We start from the raw sequence: 13,174 nt of genomic DNA, 5'->3' as shown, positions 1-13,174 counted from the left end.
ACATTTGAGGATGGTTGTCTTTGTTATACCTGAGGGACATTTTTGTAGAATAACAGGCTGAAGTGCAGGGCTTAACCTCGGACAACTGAGGAGCTGGGTCATAGTTCCTTGACTGTTCTAGGAGTGAGCTGAGCGTGCTGTGTGGACCAGGAAACCCCAATTCTCTAGAAACTGAATGTCAAACATTTCCTGCACACTCTCTCCCACAATGGTGCCAGGATCAGTTACTTGTAGCAGACACAAAAAAAAGTATTTTCTATACTCCTTGCCCAAAGGATGACAGTTCCATGTTTTCCTCATTTTCCAGGAGACAGGATCATCTGGTTTAGTTGTTAATTTAATTCTCCTGAGAAGGAAGGGGTAAAAATGATACTGTGTTAAAAAGTGCAAGACTTGTACAGTGAAAACCAGAAAACATTGTCAAAAGACATCAAAGAAACTAAAGAAATAGAAAATATTGCTTGTTCATGGATCAGAGGACTTAATATATTTATGATGTCAGTACCTCCACATTGATCTACAGAGTCAACACAGTTCTTATAAATATCTCAGTTAAATTTTCCTTAGAAATTCACAAGCACATCTTCACATTTACAAGGGACTTCAAAGGGTCCAGAATAGCGGAAAGAATCTTGAAAAAGAAGAACAAATTTGTAGAGTCAATGCTCCAAAATCAAACTTGCTAAAAAGCATAGTAATCAAGATACAATAGAAGAGAGTTAAGTGTCCAAAAATAAAACCTTATACTTATGGTGAATTAATTTTCACAAAGATGTCAGTACAATTCATTGATGGAAGGAACCAATTTTCAATAAATGATGATGGGACACCTGGATATCCAAATGTAAAATACTTTGCACCTCACACCATATTAAAACCTCAAACAATTAAAAAAAATGACTTCCAAATAAAGCATACACCTAAATGTAATAACGAAAATTATAAATGTTTTGAAAGAAAATATGTATAAATCTTATGGGCTTATTAAAATCAATAAGCATGTCCTCGGGTGAGGATTTTTTAAAAAAGCCGCAACTAAACCACAAGTTTTGATGAGAATGGGGAGGAAATTGGAGCTTACATATTTTATCTTGTTTTTAGTGGAATTGGGGAACCATTTTAGGGATTTTTATGCAGTGTGGTAGAATATCACATTTATGTTTTGAGAAGATAACTCTTTTTATGTGAACAACCACGGGAGGAAGCGGAAGAGTCGATGGGGAGACCAGCCAAGGGAAGATGACGGCCGGGTTTAGGGACGAGGTGTCGGAGTCGGGGTCACCGAGGCAGATCTGTGCCTGCCGAGGAGGAAGTACTAGCATGAGTTAGCAATGAATCGATTTGGTGCAGAACAGGGTAGGGAAGAGGACTACGGTAAGGATTTTCCAGGCCCTGACTGGTGCAATGAAATGAGAAACCCCACAGAGGTGTAACTTGGTTAAAAAAAAATGATAAATTCTTTTATTGCCACGTTGGGCTGCTTCTGAGATATCTAAGTAGAGGTGTCAAGCAGGCAATTGGAAATAGCTGTCTGGTGATCATATACAATTCAGAGCTACAGAAGTCCATTTGGCTATAATTTCCTTCTGCGTGGCTCTTTGAGTCTCTTGCCTTGTAAATAAGATTGTCTATATGGAAGGTATAAGATGATACTGGAAGTGCTACTAAAACAAAGTTAGGTAGAATAAATGAAATCTAAAGAAGATGAAGAAAGCTCATCCAGAAAGATAGGGAGAATGCCAGGGATGTTGAGATATAGGAGTCAGGAACAAAAGAGAAGTTTCATGGTGGAGGCAGTAACCACAACACCCAATAGTACTGAGTGTTATGGTGGAATGAGCAGCCAGAGGGGAAATAAAGGCAGAGCCTTCCCCATTGGAATCTAACAAAGAACTTAACACAGGAGGCTAAAAGTAAGGGAGACATGCCTCACCCACTGGCCCAGTAATCCTGAGCCTGGTCCAATAAGGCTGCCTGGCATTCTGAACAACACAAGGAAACTGTGATAGTGCAGAGGGGAGCCCTTGGAAGTCTGCGTGCGTCATCTCTGCCAGCTGGGAAAACGAAAACCGTGCGACTGTGTATTCATCCCAAAGCCTAGAAGGGGGAAGGGGAAAGGGGAGGGGTCTACAGCACCCAAAGAAAAGCTCCTAAAGCAACTTTGGTTAACTGTCTGCCTCCTGTGACACACACAAAATGAACAAATAGAGTCTGGAGCAAGATAAGGATTTGGGCTAACAGACTCCCATCCACACCTACGTTTGGGCAGTCATGTCCCCATGGAAAACTGGCACCACGTCACCTGCTAATCAAAATGTAACTCTCTCAACCCCAACCCACCAAGTATATACATCTTCAAAACAAAGGACTAGACCCTTTTTGACCACCTGGCCCCTGGCCATCAGGCTTCTGGCCACCTGAGTGCTGGTCACCTAATCTCTGGTCACCCTGCTTTTGCCACCCTTGCTTTGTCACCCTTGCTTTTGCTTTTCAGCTAGCACTTAGCACTAATAAATGTGCATGCTAACAGGCTCGCTGACCTGTAATTCTTTATTGCATTGGTGAGAAAAACCAGGGTTTCTCCAGTAATGAGAGGACAAAAAATATTGTATCCAGTGAAATGAAGGTCATTGGAGCCTTAAGGGAAAGATGTTTTGGGGAATGGTGGAGGCAAATGCCAGTTTTGAGTGTGTGGGAAGGAGAGGGAGAGATCAAATGTATAACTTTAATAATTTTCAATAAGATAGAGATTTCCCATGTTGCATAAAAGGTAGAAAGGATACTGTTGAGAAGATGAGACTGTGCAAAGTTCAGAGAGAGAATGTATGCACAGTCAAGTAAAGTTAAGGGAAAGTCAAGAGTGTTGGGAACCAAAATGCAATAGAAAGATCAACCTTAATATTTGGAAGCACATCTTGTGTGTGGCAATGGGATTGCGTGCAGAGAGAATGAACCAGGTGTCAAGTGCCTGGTGCTTGGATAGCCCAAAGTTGACTTTGCTTTACCCTGCTCACTTGATTTGCTGTGAAAGTGGCTGGTAGAAACTTTTGCTGGGAAGGGAAGTTAGAGGAATGAGGATTTTTGAGGAGTGAAGAATTTTGGAAGGAGCAGTGGTAGAGTGTTGGACAAACAAGTGGATGAGAAAAATGACAGGCAGCGTGGTGGGCCTGTGAAAGCTGGGAGAAAAAAAATGAATTGTCTGAAGACCTCGCTCACTTCTTACAGACCTTGTGAATTCCACTTTATTCTCCTACCAAATGGGAACATAATAATACTTATCTCCAAGTGCAGATGTGGAGACCATGTGAACAAGGTTCTGTTAACCAGAATGTACAAATGTTCATTGCCATTCCCAGGGTCCCTCCTCAGCCCTCTGTGATTCTCTGTCCTGCCTTTGCATTATTTATGTGTGTTGAGAATATGAGAAATGATTGCAGACTCTTACAGAAAGTCTGAAACCCAACCTAACATTTATTTCACTGAGTTTAATGACCACACACACCGTGCGTTTGTTGTTCTTTATATAGAGAGGGGCACGGAATGACTTGGAACCAAGGGCAACGCTGTGACTGTGCACTTTGAGCATCACAGCTTCACATCCCTAGTTCCCACTTGTTGAGCTGACTGTAGCCTCTCTCTGCTTTAGAGGAAGGGCTTTGTGTCTTTTGCTCAGGAAGATTAAAAACCACATGCATCAAGTCACACAAAGTAGGTGTTCTACACACGAGGGGAATGAGGAGGTAATCATCGGCAAGGTTAAGGTGGCATTGTAACACAGTAAGAGAAAGTACAGGCAGACCTCTATTCATGACAAGGAAATGCCTTGGGGTGAGTCCACAAGTGAAGGCAGTGGGAGCCATGCTAGGGCATCCCCTGCTGTGCACCCAGGCTGTCCAGTGGGATGGGCATGAGCTACTCAAGTGATCACTTAGTGAAGGGCTCTGGGAGCAATGTGGGACCTTACCACATTGTCTTTGGAAGCTTCAGACATGGCCATGCTGGAGTGGGTGTACTTCTCAGAGTCCACTCTGGCTTTCCTGACCCCTCTCAACCATGTCCTGTATTGCTCCCGGACCTGCAGAGGCAAAGCACGCCCTGAGTCAGCTCACTGAGAGCAGTGAGAATGGAAAGGGTGTGGGTGGGGGTCGGACTGTGGTACCTGCTGGCTGAGGAGGCAGTACACCAGGAAGATGAAGACGCCCTGCAGGCTGTTGATGATGGTGAAGAGATAGGCCATGGCGCGGGCAGCTGGGCCCACCTGCAGGACTCCCAGACACCACGTGCAGCCCAGGATGAAGAGCTGGGCCATTGCTTTAAACGTCAGCATCCTGGGGAGGAGGAGAAGGGAGGCCCGTGGTGCACCCAGAGCAACAGAATCAAGGCCACTCATCCCATCCCATGGATGCATGTGACTGACTTGTGACCCGCTTTGATTTTTACTCTCAATGATTCTCTTTAAAAAAATGCTATCAGGAACTGAGATGGCATTTTGACTTGGACTGAAGTAGTAATAATTCATTTTGTGGGTTTCAAAAAGATCATGTTGTCCCGTGAATGTCCCTAATTTCATTCAGCTGATATCACTAAGGAGGTTTTACGTGCCTGACTCTGTGCTGGGTCCTGGTTTAAAAGTAACAAACACAATTTCTGTTGTCACAGACCTTAGAGTCTCATGGAAAGACTAAAACAAATGGTAACTTATAATATTTGTGAGGTGTGAGGTACCTCTGCCCGGGTCCCATCCAGTACTGCTTTTGTCTTCTCTCTCTCTCCAAGTATCCTTTGCCCACAGTAGAGGTTGCAAAAGTTGAGGAAAGCAAAATACACCTTTAGCCTTTCAAAAGATGTGATATGTGGATAAAGAGTCTGATTTTAGCAGTTGTAGGAGTAGACAGGACATAGGGAAAATTCTCCATGAAGGCGTGGGCATGAAAGTGCACAGGTAGGTGATTTCCTAAGAGGTGTATAAAGATATAAACATTCTTAGGATATTCTCATAGGGCCATGGAAGTGTTCCACATTTAACAGAACAAAGTCAATCTCTCTATAGGTTAGGTAATTTCATGCAGGATTTATAGAGGAACAAAATGTTTTTGGCTTGCGTTTCATAGCAAACTGCAGGATCTGAGCAGGTTTCCATGGAGGGGGGCTGCACCTCTCTCTGCCTATCCCCCCAGAATCCCTGTGAAAGGACACCAGGAGCTTGGAACCATAGGGCTTAGCACCTGGACCCTGCTTCGTGTGGGGCGGTGCGCCCCTCTGACCCATCTCACCTCGTGTTCTGGAGGGTGGACACATCCTTGTTGAGTGAGGAGAGCTTGTTTTTCAGAATCCAGATGGTCATCAGGAAGAAAGCCAAGTTAACCTGCAGAAACACCACGAGGCACATTGAACGCATTCCACATCTGTATGGCTTCCTCCATCTGCCTGGTAAGAACCTTTCATATTTCATACCAGCCATAGAAAAAGTGACCAGCCATTCACTGCCTCATGGCCCCTCTTGTCCAGTAACTGGGATGACCAACTTGTCCCAGTTTACACAGGAATTTCCACATTTTAGCACCAAAAGTCCCATGTCTCATGAAACCCCTTCATCCTGGTTATAAAACAGAACTTTTTGACTCCTATAAGCCCCGTCAGTCCTGGGAACACTGGAATGATTGCTCATTCTGCCTCTAAACTCCTTCCACACCTGCTCTTTGACCCTCAGCTGAGCAGGAAGGATGCTCTGAGGTCATCCTTTACTCACAGAGATGATGGTGCAGACGGGGCCAAGGAAGGTCCATATAAATTTCTCTTCTGTGTGGAGCCAGCATCTAGGAGAGACATGGAAAGGGATTGTAGAACCTATTTGCCTTTGTGGATAAACAGTCAATAAATTTATCCTTCACCTCCCACAGTTTCTTCTGCCTCCTCTATTATTAACACTAATATTGCTTTTTTTGGTAAGAGCATTTATGCTAAGACCTACCCTCTTAGCAAATTGTAAGCATACAGTACAGTATTGTTAATTATGGCACCATGTTCTATAGATCTCCTTCTTATTTATCTTTCATAACTGAAATTTGGGTGTGCCCTTGATGATGATGATGGTCCTGGCTGTATACTTATCTTCAGACTCATCAGGTTCCATGCATCAACTCTGTACAGCGTTTTACAAATCAATCATGCCAGGATAATGTGGTTTTAAGAAAAGATAACTGTGTTTTTTTAAAAAACTTTAAAAAAAAGTCTTTTAAGTCTTGGACTACAGATATGCTGGTAGAAAAAAATATATGTTTTTTAATGAAAAGACAAGACCCAATCAGTGAATTAATTTATAATTTATTGGACAAATATTGTGTCTCCTCTGTATCAGGATCTGTGCTTGACCTGAAAATCCAATTGCAATTAAGACAGACTGGTCTCAGGCCTCAGGGAGGCCCCAGCTGTGTGGGATGGTCAGCAGTTAGACAATGGAAACAATCAAGATGATGAGTTTTGGGGTCAAGCGTGAGGAGCTGTGAGAACCCGTAGCTGGATCAATAGCCTAGCCTGGGGTACAGGGGGTTCACATGGTTGGGAAGGGTCCCTGAGAGAACTGATACTGTTTACGCTGAGCTATGAAGGATGAACAGATGTAGAGAAGGTGAGAAAACTTGGGACACGCAAGAAGATAGTAAAAACGTGTCTATATAACGATAAACTGATAGTAGTAATTCAGGCTCGTGTGCACTATGTAATTTATTCCTCATGACAACATTGAGACTCAAGTGATCACGGAGGGGCATCTGATGCTAAGAAAACATAGTAACTCAAGGCCACACTGATAAAAATGATAGAACTGGAAATGATCCCACCTGAGAACCTTGTGAGTGAGTTGGGAGGTGTGAGGAAAGGAGTGAGGTGGATCCACCCGAGGACTCCAAGCGAACACTACTAAGGCAGTGTCAGTAAACTGCACCTTGTGGGCCACATGGGGTCACCACCTGATTTCGTGAATGTGTACATGTGAGTCACACTCATCCCTTACATATTGTCTACGGCACCTCGTGTGCTACAAGGACAGAGCTGAGTAGTTGCGACAGAGAACACATGGTCCACAAAGCTGCAATATTCACTTTGTGGTCCTTTCCAGATAAAGTTTGCTGCCTCTGATGCAAGTTATATAGGAAGGCCAGCTGGCCAGGGCTCCTCTGTTGTCAGCGAACGTTGATTTTAATCAGCAGAGGAGTATGTAAGTGACACCCTGTCTGGATTCGGTCCCAGCTCTGCCACCACCCAGGTGTGTGCTTTGGGCCATGTCAGTAATCTCTGTGCCCCAGTTTCCTCTCCTGTAAAACTCATATAACACTGGTTTCTGCCTCAGCGTGTTGTTGGGAGGATGGCTTGAGCTGGTACACGAAAACTATTTAGAACAATGACTCCGTGTCAGAAACAATTTCTGAATCTTAGCTCTGGTCAGCACAATGTCATTTTCTAAATCATCCTCCTTTTCTTTTTCAATTAAGGAGTGAAGGAACTTACACCAACCAATGCCATCCCTTCATTTCCAGTTTGCTTTCTAGGAGATTTCAAACAGTCCCCTCATTTAATGCAATGAATATTATATTACTATACATTTACTGATATGTAAGATGGGGTTAATACTATGTATCATGTTCGTTAACGTACTATAGTCATTAATGTGATAGATAATACTTTTAAAAGATGAAAAGTCATCTCATTTATTTTAACTATATATTAATTTATGTTATTAATGTTTCATTATGATAGTGTTAGTTTTTAATATAACATAATCAACATTATGTATATATATATAATTAACATACTCTATAATTAATGTTTAAAATAATGAAATTTGAAGTTCTTAAATACATTCCTTTCAAGGAATGCCATCATGAAACCAGGAAGATGTCTTTGGGTGATTGCTTTGCATTTCTCTGTTTGTCATAATTCTACTGAAAGTAAAGTGCTGCATGAGTTCTCTGCTGGCCATGGTCATGTGGAGAAGATAAGACAGGTGGGAACTTTAATTTACCGGGCAGCTGTTCCATAAAGGTGAGGCCTGGAAGCTGCGGAAATGACCACAATCACAGCCGGGACTCCGTAGCCCACAGGGAACATGAACTTCTTCATGAACCTGCTCACGCTGGAGTAGTTGACCGCCGTCAGGTTGCGTGCGGTGAGGAAGAGGTGCAGGCCCTCCAGCAGCATCCAGGTGAAGGCGGCCAGGTAGAGGTAGTGCAAGGCACCCGCGATGATGGCACACAGCACCTGGGGGAGAAGTTAAAGTCACCAGGTGGGATACTTAGGGGTCAGCATGGCCCCAGGACCTCTCCCATACCTTGCCATTGGGGAGACCTCTATTGTCTATGAAGGGATTGTCAAAAGAGGGTGAGTCCTCTCGTTGGATCAGTCAATGTGAAATTGGCCACTCAACCCTATAACCTTCCCAGAACCCAAGGACATTTTATTAGGGGGTCCAAGGCAGCATGGCCCCAGAACTCAGCCTTTCCTGGACAGGTCACAGGGTCCCCTGGGACGGCGTCAGTACCTTGTGTTCGGTTCTGTCGATGGCCGTGAGGAAGAGCAGGTGCGCCAGGAAGAGGCAGATGCAGAGCTGCAGGTGGAGGGAGGTGCTGGTGTTCTGGATGGCTTTGCACAGCAGGAAGGTGAGGGCCGCCAGGAGGAGGCACAGCAGGGAGAGGCTCAGCCCCACCTGGGTGATCACAGCCAGGGCGGCATCCTCCTCCTGGGACCAGCAAAGAGGAGGCATCGGTCACATTCTCCTGCTCTGGGGTAATGGGCTTTCCACCACTTTTAGGGGCTTTTTTTGAGGAGTAAAAGGGTACAACCAAGTTAGGAATGGAGGTGAGACCAAGTAAATTTGTCATATTTATGGATACCGTTAGAATTTTTTGGTGTTCTGAACTGATCTACTCAGACCCTGGTAAAATTGAGATATAGGAGAGTCTTCCCTCAAGCCCCGGAATTCTCAGAGTTTATTATCCTTTAGACTTCTGGGCATGACTAAGCTCTCCGTTATCATGTGAGAAGAATGAATTCTGTGTAAACAATTGCAACATTATTCAGTAGCAAACAATCAAAGGAAAACCCCAGTATGAGAGGCCCTCATATGTAATTTACGGTGCATTCACAGAAGGATATGCTATGTGGCAATAAAGGTAATAACGTATATCTTTGTAGGCTAGAATAGAAAGTTCTCTTAGATATAATAAATGAAACAAAATTTGCACACAGTAAAAAAAAAAAAAAAAACACCAAGTCTTTGAAAAGAGGAACACCAAAGAACAAAGAGATGCGTTACTTTTATACAGGGTGGGGCAAAATAGGTTTAGAGTTGTGAGTATATGAAATACATCATTTATTTGTATTATTACATTAATTATTTGTATTATTTGCCACACAAAAATCTGTAAGCCTACTTTTGACCTACCCTGTGTGAATAACATATCTAAAGAAAAGTGCAGGAGAAACTAACAACTTTGGTTGGTTGAGGCAAGAATAACTATGTGTTGGAATTAGGAGGGTGAGATAAAGAATCTTCAATGTTCCTCTCTCCTTCTGTTGGAAATGGAAACGCAAACATTTTAAGTGTTCAATAAATGTAAAATAGTATGTAAATAGAGTATGAATATTATGTTATCTAGTGCTGTGGCTGGAGGAAACACGGTCTTGTAGTATTGTTCACACTTCTGGAAGCTTCTGTGAGATGTGGCCATGTGTTTTTATCTTTTTCATGATTATTTTTATGTAGGTTCCACATTTATTTCAGTAAATGCCCCTTTACCTGAAGCCTCTTGAGCAAGTTTCTGGTTTTGTTGAACCAGAGAAGTAACCAGCTCAACTGGACAGGAGAGGGGGCTAACACAGCCACTAGCTCACCTGTACTCACTGGATTCCCCAGCTCCCTCTGACCTCTGCCATCACCAGATCTCCCTTTCTGCTGCCCCTGATTGCCCCTGTCCCGAAGATCCTTTTGGTAGGCAGAATCTTAGTGTCGCAACCATACCCCACCCACGTGTGTATGCATAACTGCTCCCAGGTTGTCAGTCAAAAGCTGTCTGGGTGCTTCTGTGAAGGCAGCCTGCAGGCGGAATTCAGGTCCACAATCAACTAACTTGAAGAGAGTTTATCTTGGGTGGATCAGACCTAATCAGATGAGTCCTTAGCTGACCTAGACTCTTGGAAAAAATGCTTCAAAGTTTGAGTTTTCCTGTGAGGGAGCTCCTCCTGCTGGCCTCCAGGCAGCAGCACTGACACGCTGTGGGAGGGTCTAGGGGAGAGCCACACGAGAAGAATGCGGGTAGTCCCCCAGAGCTGCGGGTGGCCCCCTACTTCCATCTAGTAAGAACATGAGAAATCCGTCCTATGGCTACAAGGCACTGAATTCTGCCAGCAACCAGGGAGCTTAGAGGAGGACTTCTTGACTCAAATGAGATCACAGGCCTGGCTGACACAGTTGTTTCAGCCTTGTGAGACCCTGAGCAGACAACCCAGGTACACTGTGTTAGATCGCTAACCTGAAGATTCTGCAGGATGACAAATTTGTGTGTATGTTTTTAAAGGTGTGACATCTATGGGAATTTGCAGCGATAGACATTGAATTCAGCCTCTCTTAGGTCTCTCACCTGCGCATCGTACGGGGCCATGAGGACGGCAAAGCTGCTGAGGTGGGTGCATTGGCAGGTGGTGCTGGTGCCGCTGCTGCCCACCATCCTGCAGCCTTTGGTGGCCCAGTGGCCACTCCCATTCTGGCCATGCTCCCAGAACACACAGAGCACCTGCTGCCTTGGCCCAGGGGTCTCCGACTGTGGGAACAGGGCACAGATGAGAACTGGTGGTTCTGGTGCCCAGAAATGCGGACCCAGATCTCACTTGTGAAGGGCTTTCTTGAGGAGATGATGCACCCACGGGGGAGGCCCCTGAACCCAAGACTGTGCACAAGACTCAGGCCCCTTCCACCCCCACAGCCCCACCCGCAGGACTCACGTGCTGGAAGACAAAGCTGACTGGGGAGCTGAGGTTCTGGGTGTGCTTGTTGCTCACAAAGACGGAGATGACATCTGAGAGCAGGACGGGGGAGACCCCCTGCAGCAAGCCCCTGTGGGTCTCATGCGGAACTGCCTGCCCCTCAGTCTCCAGGACGAGGGGGGCCCCAGCCAGCAAGCTGCCCATCCCTGGAGTAGAGATGAGGCCCACCACAGAAGGGCCTGCAGGACAAGGTTAAGGATGACATCCTGGGGTGCCCAACAGGACCCCTTCTTCCTCAGGTAGACTCTTTCCTTGTGGACCCACCGTACCCCTCACTTCCCTTTATAGTTTAATTTTCCATTTGCCCCATCCTTGGGCATCTCGTCCCACTGAGAAGCCTCAGTGACCTCCTCCCCGTCTCAGCCATTACCTGAGTCACCAGATTCCTGTACTGAATCCCAGCTCAGCAGCATCTTTGCCTGATTGACACTCAAGCTGACATTCCTTTGTCCTCGCTCCTCCACCTCCAGGGACAGTTCTGTGAGTTGTGGGAGTTACATAAGAGAGTTAGATTAGTAATTGCACCTGCAATGGTTGCTATAATACCCTATTATATATATTTAATATATTATATAAATGCTCTATATAAAATATATAACATAGTACATATAGATTAAATAATATATTATTTTACATACAATGGTGGTATTTGGCTCCCATAATAACAGTATTACACATAATATTTGGTATACATAATAATAGCATATATATCTTACGGATTTATAGAGAGTTATAAAATAATATCATGAACAGCTATTCAACAAGTTAAATAACCTAAATGAAATGTAGAAATTCCTAGAGACAAACAAGCTACCAAAATTGAATTAATAAGAAATAGAAAATTAAAACAGAGTTATAACAGGTAAATAGATTGAACCAGTAATCAAAAACTTCTCAAAATATAAAACTCATTACTAATGGCTTCATTGGTGAGTTCCACCAGCCCTTTATTAAAGAATTAACACTAACCCTTTCTAAAATTCTCCATAAAATAGAAGAGGAAGGAACACTAAGTAATTCTATGAGGTCACCATTGCCCTGTAAACAGTCAGGTAAAGACATCACAAGAAAATGAAACTGTAGACTGATATCTCTTTTTTCTTTAATTTTTCTTTACTTCATTTATTTTTTTTTCTATTGCATTGTTCAACATATTTTTTGAGTCCCCAGAAACATTTATATTTCATGCATCTTTGGTGCCGGGTATACACGAATGAACAAAATATGAGCTTCAAGGATGCTACAGTTCAGTGGTGCTAAACATGAAGAAAAAACACCAGATATTTACGATGCATTTTATTTTATTTTTTTATTATACGTTACAGGGAGATGCAAAATTATTCAACAAAATATTGGGAATAATTTTATCTAAGGAAGTTCAAAATATGTGCATGGAAAACTACAAATATTATTGAGAAAATTTTTAAGCCATAGATAAATAAATTGTGTTACTGGATTGGAGATGGCAATAGTCCCCGAAGTGATCTATAGATTAAATGTAACCTATATCAATATTGCGACACTGTTTTATTTATTTATTTTTACAGAAATGCAAAAGATCATCTTAAAATTCACAGGGCATTGCAAGAATCCCAAATACCCAAAATTATCTAAAAATAAAACACAAATACGGAGGACTCACACTTTCTAGTTTCAAACTTACTGCCAACATACAGTTCGCAAAGCAGTGTAGTACTGAGTTCCAGTCAAGATGGCACTGTAGGAAACACTCTATTCACCATGACCATATCGAAATTACTTCTAAATTATAGAACAACCAACATGGAACTCTCAGAAGACTAGCTGTAGAGAGGTCCTATAAGAGGAAACCTTGGAAGACGAGTTGTAGAGAGGTGGGGGGGTGGAGATAAGCTGGCTGCATAGTCAGTGTAGCAGCTGAGAACTGAGCTGCTATCTCAGCTGCAAAGGTCCCCCACCAAAAGCGAGGAGGCGGCGCCCCACACTGGGCTCCCAAGTCAGAAGTACCAGTGCTGGGTAGAAAAGCCCCCATATCTGGCTGTGAGAATCAGCAGAAATTCTGTCTGTCTGGGTGAGACGAAAGGCTGTTGGAAAGCCAGGTGTCCTCTTAAAGGGTCTTCACACAGACTCACATACTCACGGGCACTTACCCTGGGCT

At 43.6% G+C, this 13,174-nt stretch overlaps 1 protein-coding gene across 1 annotated transcript in view; it reads right to left on the bottom strand.

Annotated features, from left to right (window-relative positions):
• Positions 1-242: 242 nt before the first annotated feature.
• LOC129061428 (adhesion G protein-coupled receptor E2-like) overlaps positions 243-13,174 on the bottom strand; it is a 36,833-nt gene continuing 23,901 nt past the window's right edge. Inside the window, exons 12-21 of the mRNA XM_054562072.1 lie at positions 11,408-11,515; positions 10,996-11,216; positions 10,635-10,814; positions 8,537-8,734; positions 8,021-8,256; positions 5,750-5,816; positions 5,274-5,365; positions 4,160-4,328; positions 3,965-4,075; positions 243-346 (exon numbers count right to left, since the gene is read on the bottom strand). Coding sequence (XP_054418047.1) covers positions 338-346; positions 3,965-4,075; positions 4,160-4,328; positions 5,274-5,365; positions 5,750-5,816; positions 8,021-8,256; positions 8,537-8,734; positions 10,635-10,814; positions 10,996-11,216; positions 11,408-11,515 — 1,391 coding nt within the window. The 3' untranslated portion in view covers positions 243-337. The remainder of the gene's footprint in view (positions 347-3,964; positions 4,076-4,159; positions 4,329-5,273; positions 5,366-5,749; positions 5,817-8,020; positions 8,257-8,536; positions 8,735-10,634; positions 10,815-10,995; positions 11,217-11,407; positions 11,516-13,174) is intronic.

Source organism: Pteronotus mesoamericanus, unplaced genomic scaffold, assembly GCF_021234165.1.
Source record: "Pteronotus mesoamericanus isolate MK-2021 breed Mesoamerican mustached bat unplaced genomic scaffold, CSHL_Meso_final scaffold_636, whole genome shotgun sequence".
Taxonomy (NCBI): domain Eukaryota; kingdom Metazoa; phylum Chordata; class Mammalia; order Chiroptera; family Mormoopidae; genus Pteronotus; species Pteronotus mesoamericanus.
This window is presented reverse-complemented; position numbering and strand designations above follow the sequence as displayed.